Genomic DNA, 12885 nt, shown 5'->3' with positions numbered 1-12885 from the left:
TACGTGCGGATAGCAAAGGCTACTGTTTTGGTATTTTTATAGTTATCATCTGTAGCATTTTGATAAAAGATATAAGTACAAGTTGAAGTAAACGCGTTGATCCTTTTAAAAAATTTAGAACTGTGGTTGTGGTTTTAAAATTTGATGTGTATTCATTTGATCAGTGGTTTTAATTTAAATACCCTTTGATAGTACATGGTAACAATATTGTTACTTCCCCATAAATCAAATAGACATATATATGATAAGGAAGTAAAGAAACAATGAGTAATAGTAACGAGAATATCACACCTGCTGCTCTTTTGGAACAGTTGGTATATGTTGATACATTCATGCCAGAAATTGATGATCCATCTCAACTTGATGAAAGGTTAACCGCTGAACTATCAGCATTTGCAGATGAATCTTTTATATTCCCTGATGAAGAGAAACCAACAAGAAATAACAATAACAACAATAATAATAATGAAGATGAAAAAGATGTTCATAATGATCATAATAGGGATCCAACAAATATTAAAGATGAACCAACAAATCATCATGAACATTTAATTAAAAGATTTGATGAAATGAATCAAAGATTTGCAAGTAATCCATTAAGTTCAAATTCAAATTCAAATTCAAATTCAAATCAACCTAAAACTTTTAATACTTTACAACAATCAAATAATTTGGATAGTGGAATTTCAAACATTTTATCACCTTTACAACATAATCAAAATGTAAATAGCTCATTATTAAATTCACATTCAGAATCTTTACTTAATCAATTTCATAAAGAAGGTAATAATCATGATGTTTTAACTAATTTACCAAAAGTTCCAGTTCCACCAGGTGCTCAATCTTCTTTAATAGCTGCAGGATTATCTCAAACTCAAATAGATGCTTTAGCTGCTTTAATTGCTCAACATCAAGGTGTTGATGAAAATGGTCATAAAAATTCAAATTCATTATCAAATTTAATATCTCCATCACAAAGTTTATTAAATCCAGTAGTTACAACACCATCATCATCAAGTGATTTATTATCATCAAATAATAATAGAAAAAACAGTGCTACAAGTTCAAATGAAGGAACTTATGGAAATCATAGTCGATCAAATTCAATAGTCAAATTAGAAAATTCTGGTGATGTTGATTTAGATAAAAGAAAACGTAATACAGCTGCAAGTGCAAGATTTAGAATTAAAAAAAAATTAAAAGAACAACAATTAGAAAGAAATATTCGTGAATTAAATGAATTAACTTTAACATTAGAAAAAAAAATTCAAACTTTAGAAATGGAAAATAAATTATTAAGAAATTTAGTTGTTGAAAAAGGTGAACAAAAAAATAATGATGAATTAGAATATTTAAAAAGAAGAGCTAAACTTTCTGCTAATAATGATCAATCAGAAATTTCAAATTCAAATAATGAAAATAATGGCGGATTCGGTACATCAAGTGGAACTTTTTAAAATATTAATCTAATGACTTTGACTTTGACAGCTTAACGAGAAATAAATAACTTAATGAATATGATGATTTATGCTTTTATGAATACTGTAATATTACTACCAACTACCAACCGATTTTTCTTACTAAACTTTATAGATTCAAACGTGAATATAAAATCTTAATGTTATGTTATTATATGTAATAATAAAAAACTAGTATTGAGAAAATCATGGTTACCTCATCATATAATTTGAACTAACAATATTCATTAAATCATAAATTTTAAAACTATATATTCAAAAATAACAAGTCTGCAATAGAAGTTACTTGAAGATATAATGAACTAGCTTCAAAGATAACAAGTCTGCAATAGAAAAATAACTTGAAGATAATTATGGACTATATTCACGTAAATCTCAAAGATCAAACCCAAATAAAATATTGGATTGAATATATAAGAGATTATAATATATAGTACAATCTACATACATATTTGATAAAGCTCGTATGTGCATAATTGATATTGACGTTTTAATTAAGCTAGTATTGTAGCTTGTTATATAATCTATGTATAATCGCAATTGTGGCACATTGAATCACATGACAAGGCCTGATACAACAAGACTCCTTTTATAACCGATATATCTAGGCGCGATGGCTTTGAGACTAGGAATTATTAGAAATTATCGGTATAAGGCCGATTTGTCCCAAAAGTCTCAATTAAAATTAATTAACGTTTTGGACAAATTGCAAATTTGGTAACTGATGATCATCAATCAAATTTTAGATGATCCACGAATTAAATCTTAGACAGCTGTCCAAATTTGAAAATTTTAAGCCACTAACATTTTTATAGATAATTAGATAAACTGATAAACCACATGGATGGCAAATTGGCAATGATTGTGAAGTTTGAACATCACAGAAGATCACATCATTAGTATGAATTCTTGTGCACGAACGTTTTCAACGTTTAATAACACCACACGTTTGAATTTCAAGATCCGTACAAGGATAGTGATGTTGGAAACATGATTAAAATTAATATATAATTATCAAGCATTATACTTTCAAGTTTAAAAGTACTCTACCATTTAAGTTCTAACAATATAAATTCAATAGTTGATCTAGATTACGTCGTTGTGGTTTAAATTTATTGTTAAACCCGTCTCACGATTCAGTCTAATAATGATCTACACTATAGACCTCATGTCAAAATCAGGACTAGTTGTCGATTGAGTCTTCCAGTTGGAGATTTAGTATAGTTTTTAGCAATCTAGCGTTGGATTTGAAGTTACGTATAACCAGAAAATCTAAATTGTTCGTTAGTGTTGCTTACGATCGTAGTGTGTTTAAAGTCAACAGTGAACATATCGAAACGGTTAATCCTAAATTGCGCCTAAGATCTAAACCACAGAACTATATACTGAGCAAATTAATCGAAAGCTAGAAACATATTACACGAAGCTGAGCAAATAAACAAAGTACTTAACGAGAAAGATATTGCGTATATTGTACTTCAAACAAAGGCTAACGAACTTTCAGGTTATGCAATTTATAATCTGGTCTCACGCGTAAATAAATTTCAGTTATAATAAATCTATGACTTCATAGTAAAACGTTAAAACGTCAACTGTATTTGATTTAACTTTCTATACTTTTCTGCACTTTGAAACAAACAGATAACATATATGACTAGATTAAGCCCCAAAACATGGTGATTCGATACGTACTTGGGAAAGTAGAATAGAATAGTTATACACTTGAAAGATCATAAACTCACAAGTTCTGAAAGTGGTGAATTCGCATGCGTTAAGCATCGGAAGTTGTGTGATTATTGATGAATCTTCCCCAGTTGAGAAGGTGTACCTAACTATTACGGTACTACGGTTGTAGCCTCAGGCCTGGTACTACCGTGTCGACTATGTCCAACGGAACTAAGTGGCTTCATGGCTTCATGGCTTCAAAGTTCACGGCTTCACAAATCTAAATAATAAATTAATGAAAATTGGAGTAAAAGCGTATATGGATTAAAGTGGACATTATAACCACAACACAGTCATTAACTTATAGTTTGAGGTTCACAGTTTAACTCTCCAATATTTGATGAAGTCAAGACGTCAGGGCCCAAATCATTATGAGTTACAAGACATAATGATAATCAACTAAATATCTCCACATTTTATTAAATTATATGCACACTTTGTCCACAGCCTGACCATCATCTCCAAGTTCCAACCACTGACCAGCTACAATTGATTCCACAGTGCACACCCAGTTTTTCCAAAGTTCATTGGATCAAATTGATCAGCGTAATTTATCTTCTTCAAGTTTTGTATCTGTGTATCCAGTGTGTATCGATTCTCTACCTAGACTTGCCTACCTGCCTGTCTGTTAACTGGAGGCTGGAATCCATTTAGGCTGGAAATTTTGTGTCAGATTTTTACAATAGGGCGTATATATTTTACAATAGAATCTGATAGAAAAGAATAGATTGAGTATCGTCTTTGTACAACTCTCTTTGAATATGAATTCATTTTGTTTGTTTTACAATTATGGTATATTTGTGTGTTTTTTTTGTTTTAATATTCACTCGTACTTATGTACTCCGGTATGTTTGGTTGTTGATCAGCTTTCAAAATTCGAAATATAAGCTTAGTGAGATTTAACCAGCCTTATCATACAAACAGACTCAAACCTGAACTAGTAATTAGATACGTGATAAATCCTTATTAACGCTATCCGACAACTTCTCAAATTATGGGTGTCTATCTTTTTGTCCTATGAAAGCCTGGCCAGTAGTTAAGGGTATCAAGTTTTCCCCAGATAGCCTACGATTCGTTACAAGTACACCTCCAAAGTTGTAGATCTCTTAGGGGTAAATACAAAATCGAATCATATATGGGGTCATAATCTATAGCTTCATGATCAAAACTATATGTAATTTATAATCAGTATCAATTAGATTCCCACCTTTTTCCGTCGATAATTTAAACAATTTGTCACAAAATATCATCCCACATTTAAACAATATTAAATAGTTTTTAACCCATCACACGTAAATGTACAACTACTAAAGTTGAAAGGTCACACACATCATGTATCTTGTATTATATATTGTAAGAATACGTTAACATAACGTACAAATCACAATATATTAACCGGCTACCGGATAAATGCCTTATAGTCTACAATTTATCATGTTGAATTACTTAAAATTTAGTTGAGATTTTAGATATCGTGATGAAATAAAACATGCTTTATGCTTAATGGGTTGAATATTTAAATTGTTGGATTTTAAAAGTTCCAAATAAAGTTGATATACCCGTTAATACTATGAATTATCTCCTCAGAAGTTACTACGATTATATCTACAACTTTTATTTATAATATTTGAATATTATATATGCATTTAATCTATAAAAGTCTATTGATACATGTTTGTTTCATCATGAAAAAAAATCAAAATATAAAAAACCCAGTTTCATAATCACATTAACTCATTAGCAATCTTTTTTAAAAAGATTTTATTTGGTATATTATAATAAAAAATAGGAAAGGATAAAATTCCTTTCAAGAATTGAATAATCTTTGTAATAATCTTTTGTACGTATTTGTACTCTTCTAATTGATATAAATTGTATAAATTGGTTATCTTTTAACCACTTGAATTTGTTGATGATCTTCTCCATTTTAATTTTCCTGCAATTTTTTTACTAACTTCACTTATACTATTCTTATTTGAAGTTAATCCACCTGAAGCACTTGAAACACTTTTATTACTTGAAATACTTGATTTTTTTGAATCTATAACAAATTCACAACTTGAATTTAAACTATCACTTGATTTTATAGCAAATGAAGTTGATGATCTTGGAGGTTTTGAAAAATTTGTTGAAGAATTTGTTGTTGAATTTGTATTTGTTGTTTCATCTGTATAACTTAATGGAGATCCTGATCTTGAAGTATTTTCTAAAGGAGAAAATTCTTCAACTCCTTCATCATAAGTTGGAGTTGGTAATGAAGAATTATTTGAAATAAATTTATAATTTTCATTTAAATTTATAGTTTTTTTAGTTGAATTTAAAAATTGGAAAAAAGCATCTCTTAATAAATCTTTTATAATAATCATTGTATTTGAAATTAATTCATTCGAAGGTAATTCACCAATTTGGAAATATTTAAAAAATTCATCTTTATATTCAAATGGAATATTAACTTCTTTTGGTGAATCATTTGATATGAAATTTATATATAAATGATCCCAAATTAATGATTTTTCTTTTTCAAATTCTGATAAAAGATAATTATTTGATTGAATTAAAAATTCTAAATTTTCTAATGAATGAATTTTTTTTAAAAAATTTGCAAATGCAACTCTTGAATATGGTGCAGGAGAATTCCCACTAAGAACTTCTTCATAACTTGGTAATAATTCAAATGTTGAACAAACTGAAGGTGATTTTGGTTGATGATGTAATTGTAAATTTTTTGGTTCTGGTGATATAGGAGTTATTATATTATGATTATTATCTGTTGTATTGAAAGATTGAGTTGATATATCAATCTGTGTCATTATTAAAACTGAATAATGAATATATATATTTAAACCACTGATCAGTTAATATATTAGCAAAATGTTATTAGTTGTATAATATTTGTATATGTCTTTTTAAAATTATAGTTTTAATTATACTATTAAATTTGGGGATAAGATTATTTAAATAGGTGTTTTTAAAATTTAAAACCGTTGTGGTCGATTTTAATTTTCTTTTGCAAACTGTTGAATTTTGTTGTTTGAAGGAAACGTTAGTACATGTCCTTGCAGACATGGACATCTAGACCTTTTTTTGGTACTCCAGGACTTCAGGCAGTACATGAGCTGTGGCCCCAGACTCAAGTTTATCGCGTAGGTACTAGGTGGTAGCTGGGTAATTTAAGCCTTAGAAAGAAATCGGGTCTAACTTTAAGTCTAAAACTTATTGGAGATGTAATAGAATACTTTAGAAATTTTAGAGCGATGTAATACAATAAACGTCACCTACAGTTTTTAAAGAAAAACTTGAAAACAAAGAATAGTATCATACTTCTTTGTACTTATTAGTTGTAAACGTTGTAACGTTTCTGTGTATAAAAAAATGATTTAATGGTTTTAGGATTTCAAATGTATATCGGATATTTATGGCAAATCTTTCTGGCGCGTTATAAATGTGTGCCTAGTATTTTAACCTGTGTTCATGATTGGGGAATTTTGATAAAAGTTGGAAGTTATTATGTGGTATAAAGTTTAAAAAATTAAGCATGATTTAGATTTAATCATTACGAACACAGCTTAATAATATAAATTAAACTTTCAAATTTTATCTTTATCAATTAAGAGAATTACCTAAAACTGTACAATAAAAGTTTAATTTGAATGTTTTGTAATAACATGATTAATAGATATATAGTACCATCGATTAAAAGCTAGATGTATGTATATTAAGTTGTCTAGAACTTGAAAACTTTAAGCCTTAAACGTCTATTATAGCATGATTAATATCGTTCAGTATAATATATGTTCATCTAGATTCTATACACAAATAGCCCCTCTAAATTGCATGATAATTAATTTAAAGTTAAGCACCATCGGTTACCTTAATTAATTATATAAGTTATATGTGCAATATTGTGTTCCCTATGCACGTATATAAACTATTAATTAGGAAATCGCGTTCGTTTAAAATTTAAAGATATATGTATGTTTCTTTATCTAAAATGTATAAGTGATGATTTGTACCATATACCTATATAAACTGAATTAATTTAACCATTCATCAACTTTTCTTCTTATAGTATATAGACTACTTTACCATACATTTTTACGAATTTACGTTAACTATAGTAGTACTATTCATTTAAACATGTGGCACTTGATATATATTTTATCGGTAATAGTTGTTTAAGCTAGACCGACGTATAATAATATCAAGACTAGGAACTTTAAAAGATTATCAGGTACCAAGAAAAATGTCCAAAAATTATATAACTATGGTTTTTACAGTTTAGGAAATCGGAACCAGATTAAATTTTCTGTGAAAACTGACAGCAGGCGGTAATTTGACTAGACCCTATATATGAGGGGTTGACTTGAGTAGATAAGCATAAGATAACCACAATTGATAACATTAGTGGCTTATGATTAAGTTATTATCTTTAATTATGTCATTAATGAATGAATTAAATGATCTTTATAATGATCTTGATTATAATCTTGACATCTGAATATTCATTGATAGTAAATTTACGGCCGTACTGTGTACACCAGCTATAGATTTGTATTACATTACAGTACTTTTAAACTCTTTATTGTAGATGTTGACAATTGATTTTAGAGATTAGAATTGGAAGGTTTAACGATGAACTAGAATCATCATGGCCAGGGTATAAACAATTAAGGACATATTAATATTATAAGACATTAATGATGTGATGTTTAAATCTTGGATATAATTAATAATATATTGATGACTTCAAATCAGATCATTTTTATAGTATAAGGTTTGTATTAGATCACACGTTGTTGACAAGATTAGTATTAGGGTTTAAGGGAAGATTAGCATAAACACATGATATTATATTATATTATTAATCTTTGTATGAAGTACCCTTGATAATTAACGGAATGCGGTTACATTGTATTTAAAAGCGTATTTAAATGAAGCGATTAGATAATTACAAATCACCTTGTTATATTATATAATAATCAAAAGTTGAACTACACTGTAAATATTTATAATAATTTATTATATCTTATAAAAAAATTAAATGTTAAAGATCTTTGGTATAAACAATTCCAATTTGATTATTAAATCTCCTAGTAATCGATCAAATTATATCAAATAATATTTGATTAATTATAACCCGAAGTAAACATAATAAATTCATGAACCAGCATGAATATATATAATCAAATCTTTCTATTGTTCTTCTTTTTTGGTGAATCTCTATTAAACACAATTCATATAACCAATGTTTTTTAACCGCCTCATAACTTCATAAATGTAAATGTATCAATGTATCATATAATAACCATGATTTCAATTAAACACGATAATTAATTGATCTTGCCTTTTCAGCAAAAGATTGACTAACACCATAATCTTTATTTTCAGTTAAAATTGGTTCAATATCATTATTTTTTAATAATAAATTTTTTTTTAATGGACCATGTTGAATTGCAGATTTTCTATATTCAGCAAATGATTTCCATGAATTACCAATATTATTTGAATAATTTGTTGTTATATTTGATGAACGTAAATCAACTAAAGTAGCAGCAGCTTTTGAAGAATCTTTTAAAGTTGATTTTAAAGTTGAAGAGAATGATCTTTTAGTGATATGTGCAATCATTGTATGGTTTGTGTAGTGTATAGATAACTATAATGATAAGTAACTACAATTACATTGTGTCAAAAGTAGGATATTTAAATCTTTTTATAATAAACCACATAAACCACATGTTACATTACAAATATATTTTACACCACAATCATATCTGATTCTTATTTCCCTTAACGGTTTGTAATTCCCTTAACTATGTAATTTTATAAATTTCTATTGCTCAAATCGCGGATAAACTGTGCAAAAAGTGAAAAAATCCAAAAAATAAAAAAAAAATAAAAAAATTTTAAAGAAATGAATGACCATTTGCTTTATCAAAAATCACTGAGAACCAATCGCAAATTAAAAATCGTACAATAAAATAGATTAGCTGATTTTAAATACATACAAACATAGCGCTATAGATATTGAGTATTGGGGATTGTATTGGAGAAGTATTGGAGAAGTGTAGAACAGTGAACTAGTGGAGATATAGGATATAGTATAATATAGTGTATAATATAGTATAGTTAGATATCATTATAGATTGTATAGTCATATCAAGACTCAGTGTAATACTAATCAAATCTTCACCGTTTGTTAAAATCTCCGGGTCTGCATTCGTTAACGTCTTTGTTTAATAAAATCAGCCATTGATAATAAGGTGCCCAGGGTTCAAACAGGGTGTGAAAAGTATCTCCGAAGTTCGAATAAGTCAGGAACAATTAGCAACAACAAGAAATGATAAAGTGGTTGATGAAATTACTCGCAAACCGGCACTTAATTTCATTGTGGTATTATGATATCTATGGGTGTATTTTGTGTCATGTTTTATACTCTTTATAGGAAAATGATACTTAACTATGATATCAATAGTGGTATAGAAGGGCTAAAAGGGAAGTGGATATCTAATTGCTAATAGTATGTAATGATACTCTATTGATCTATTGCTAGTATGATGTATTGACTATATATCATAATACGTTGTTGTTATCCCTTTGAAGCAATTTAATTGATAAATTTACTGATTTACTTTTGTACAATATTTTACTTGCTTTGCTTCAAGTTTATCCGATGTATTATATACGAGTGATTGTTATGTAAGAATAGTTTGAATATCAATATCAATTCTTTACTTCATCTCAATGATAAATTACAATTTGCTACTGAATAATCATCATCATCATCAACTACACCACCATCACCACCAACATCATCATCAACTTCATCATCAACTATTCCATACTAAATCCAAATCTCAATCGCGATCAACTTTTAGCATATGCTTTTTTTAATTTTATAATTCCGTTTCGATAAACGGACATTTAAGAAAAAAACGCCAAAATCTAAATCAAAATGGTAAACATTAAAACAAAACGTATTATATACTCATATTACCACACTATATAAATCATTATAATGAGTCCCAATATAATATCTATAAAACCTTCAATTGAAAATTGTGATCCAATAAAAAAATATCAAAAATCAACTCCAATAAAATATTCTTTACAAGAAAATCCAATATTATATGGAGGTGGTAGAAAATGGTTATTACAATGTTCAAATTATAAAATTTTATCAAATTTATTAGGAAGTGAAATAGATTTTGGTATTGAAGATGATGATAAGTTGATCGATTTATTTGTATTAAATACAAGTTTTATAATTTGGTTTAATTCATTAGATAAAGGTATTGAATTATCTTATTTAGATATACCAGCTCATGCAGTAAGGAAAAATAATTTTAATAAATTAGAATTATATTTACAATTAAATCTTGAGCATATTGATGAAATATTAGAATTATCATTTAGACCAAAATATCTTGAAAATGAAAGATTTTTAAATGAATCTATTGAAAAATTATTTACTTATGAATTTTTTGGTTTTAATAAAGGTAATAAATTAATTTTTAATACTTTTAATTCAATTGGGAAATGTTCATGTTTTCATAATTTACCAAATCATGATGGTGATGATCAAGATGATGAAATGGATGAAGATCCAGAACTTATAGATATTAATATAAATGATTATATAAATGATTATAATGATGAAAATTTAAATGAATTTTATGATAATTCTGGTAATGCAGATGACCTAAATACAAAAAATTTAAACTTGGTGGAAAATCCTTCAAGTATAATGGTTAGTATTTATAATGATGATATAAATTTAAAAACAAGATTTAGAGATGAAATTGATGAATCTTTGGAAGTTAATAAAAAAATTAGAAATTAATACCATTGCATGAAACTTATTTAATATATAATTTATTCTACAACTAATAACAAACATACGTAAATTATTCCTTTATAAATCACAATATACAACACTACCAAAATTTCATCTATTAAAATTTGAATTTGAATATTTTCTTGCTAATCTTTGAATTTTTGGATCATGTTCAACAGAATCATCAATTTTTTTTAAAATTCGTTCTTCACGTTCTTTATCTTCTAATTCAATTTCTTTATGAGTTGGTGGTAATTTTTCATTAGCTAAATCTGCTTTTTTTGCATCTTGGAAATTATTAATTTGTTCTCTTAATCCATCTGAACCTCCTAATAATGAACCTTTTGGTAATTTTCCTCCTGTTAATTGTTTTAATTTATCAATATTTTCAGATTCCTCTCTAAGGATTTGAAACATTCTTGAAACTCTACCAATTGCTAAAATCTTGTTACGTAATGCACGTTTTTTCAATAATGATTCATTTTCAACTTCAATTGGTTCAGGTGATGTTTGAACATTTGATTGTTGTGGAATAGGTTCAATTTTATTGAAATTTTCATCTAATGGAGTATCTTCATCTAATTCTTCCTCAGTACAAATATTTAAAACTGAAACTAATATATCTGTAATTTTTTCACCAACAAATGGTAATGACCAAGTGAAAACATCCATAAAATTTGGTAACCAATAAGGATGTGGTGTATAATTAAATTGTCTAATATTCATAACATTATTACCATATTTTAAAACTGCAGCTTTATTTTTATAAGTATCTAAATAATTTGGTGCACTAAACATTGTTAATAATGAAGGGAAACCCATAGTTTCAGTTCTCTTATACATTCTATAACCTGCATCCTGGGCTTCATGAGCTCTAATAACACTTAATAAATTATTTCTTGTAAGGAAATTTGAAACAGCTTTAAATGTATAAGCATAAGAACAACCACGAACATTATTTGGTATAAACAGGGCATCATCATCTGTATTTTCATCATAATCTTCAATTGGATCACTCCATAAAATATCACACATTAAACCTCTTGTTGGAGGTTCTCTAAAACGATCAATTTTATTTAAATCTTCAGGTTTATTTAATTCTGGTGATATACCACCATGACAACAAAAATATTGACCATTCATCAAAGCAGCTAAAGGTAATGTATTAAATGAATCACATGCAGCTTTATAAACATTTGATGAATATTTATGTAAACATTCCATCTTGAATGTAAAATAATCAGTTAAATGTTTACATTCATGATTACCTCTCAAAAGGAAAAAAGTATTTGGATAAGTAATTTTAATTGAATATAAATATAATAAACATTCAATTGAAAAAGAACCTCTATCAACATAATCACCAAGAAATAAATATGAAGTATCTTTTGGATCACCACCAACTTCAAATAATTTAATTAAATCAAAATATTGACCATGAATATCACCACAAACAGTAATTGGAGCAGGAACTTGTAATAAATTTGGTTCTTTTCTCAAGACATCTGAACCCATTTTTAAAATTTTTATAGTTTGTTCTTCAGTTAATCTACCTTCTCTTAGGAAATGATTTTTTAAAAAATCTAAATTGGGTATACCATTTGATAAGAATAATTCATTATCTGAAGGTTTTTTATTTATAATTGGTGGTACATTATTATTTATACGATTTTTTGTTGAAACTTTTTGACCATCTTCTGTAATATGAATTGAAAAATCACGAGTTTGATTTGGTGTTTTATTTAAAGCTCTTAAAGCTGCATCAATTTTTTCAGAATTTTGTTGAGCTGATGACATTATAAAATCTTTATTGGAGTATTTTTGATAAATATGGTTTATCAATGATTT

The 12885-nt window shown here is 27.3% G+C and overlaps 5 protein-coding genes across 5 annotated transcripts; 2 read left to right on the top strand and 3 right to left on the bottom strand.

Moving 5' to 3' along the window:
• Positions 1-263: 263 nt before the first annotated feature.
• Positions 264-1457, top strand: MET4 (Met4p; the record flags this gene model as incomplete). Its single annotated transcript, XM_011276295.1, has 1 exon — positions 264-1457. One exon carries the CDS (start codon positions 264-266, stop codon positions 1455-1457), a length of 1194 nt encoding a protein of 397 aa, XP_011274597.1.
• Positions 1458-5095: 3638 nt separating this feature from the next.
• Positions 5096-6013, bottom strand: RGS2 (GTPase-activating protein RGS2; the record flags this gene model as incomplete). Its single annotated transcript, XM_011276294.1, has 1 exon — positions 5096-6013. The coding sequence occupies one exon, from the start codon at positions 6011-6013 to the stop codon at positions 5096-5098; it is 918 nt and encodes a 305-aa protein (XP_011274596.1).
• Positions 6014-8520: 2507 nt separating this feature from the next.
• Positions 8521-8829, bottom strand: DPI8 (Dpi8p; the record flags this gene model as incomplete). Its single annotated transcript, XM_011276293.1, has 1 exon — positions 8521-8829. The coding sequence occupies one exon, from the start codon at positions 8827-8829 to the stop codon at positions 8521-8523; it is 309 nt and encodes a 102-aa protein (XP_011274595.1).
• Positions 8830-10218: 1389 nt separating this feature from the next.
• On the top strand, positions 10219-11043 carry LOT5 (Lot5p; the record flags this gene model as incomplete). Its single annotated transcript, XM_011276292.1, has 1 exon — positions 10219-11043. The coding sequence occupies one exon, from the start codon at positions 10219-10221 to the stop codon at positions 11041-11043; it is 825 nt and encodes a 274-aa protein (XP_011274594.1).
• A 105-nt stretch (positions 11044-11148) lies between these two features.
• On the bottom strand, positions 11149-12834 carry CNA1 (calcineurin catalytic subunit A; the record flags this gene model as incomplete). The annotated part of the gene is made up of 1 exon (XM_011276291.1): positions 11149-12834. One exon carries the CDS (start codon positions 12832-12834, stop codon positions 11149-11151), a length of 1686 nt encoding a protein of 561 aa, XP_011274593.1.
• Positions 12835-12885: the final 51 nt, after the last annotated feature.

This window comes from Wickerhamomyces ciferrii, contig 00083, assembly GCF_000313485.1.
Source record: "Wickerhamomyces ciferrii WGS project CAIF00000000 data, strain NRRL Y-1031 F-60-10, contig 00083, whole genome shotgun sequence".
In the NCBI taxonomy this organism is placed as follows: domain Eukaryota; kingdom Fungi; phylum Ascomycota; class Saccharomycetes; order Phaffomycetales; family Wickerhamomycetaceae; genus Hansenula; species Hansenula ciferrii.
The sequence above is the reverse complement of the archived record's forward strand: the minus strand, read 5'-3'. Positions and strand labels throughout refer to the sequence as shown.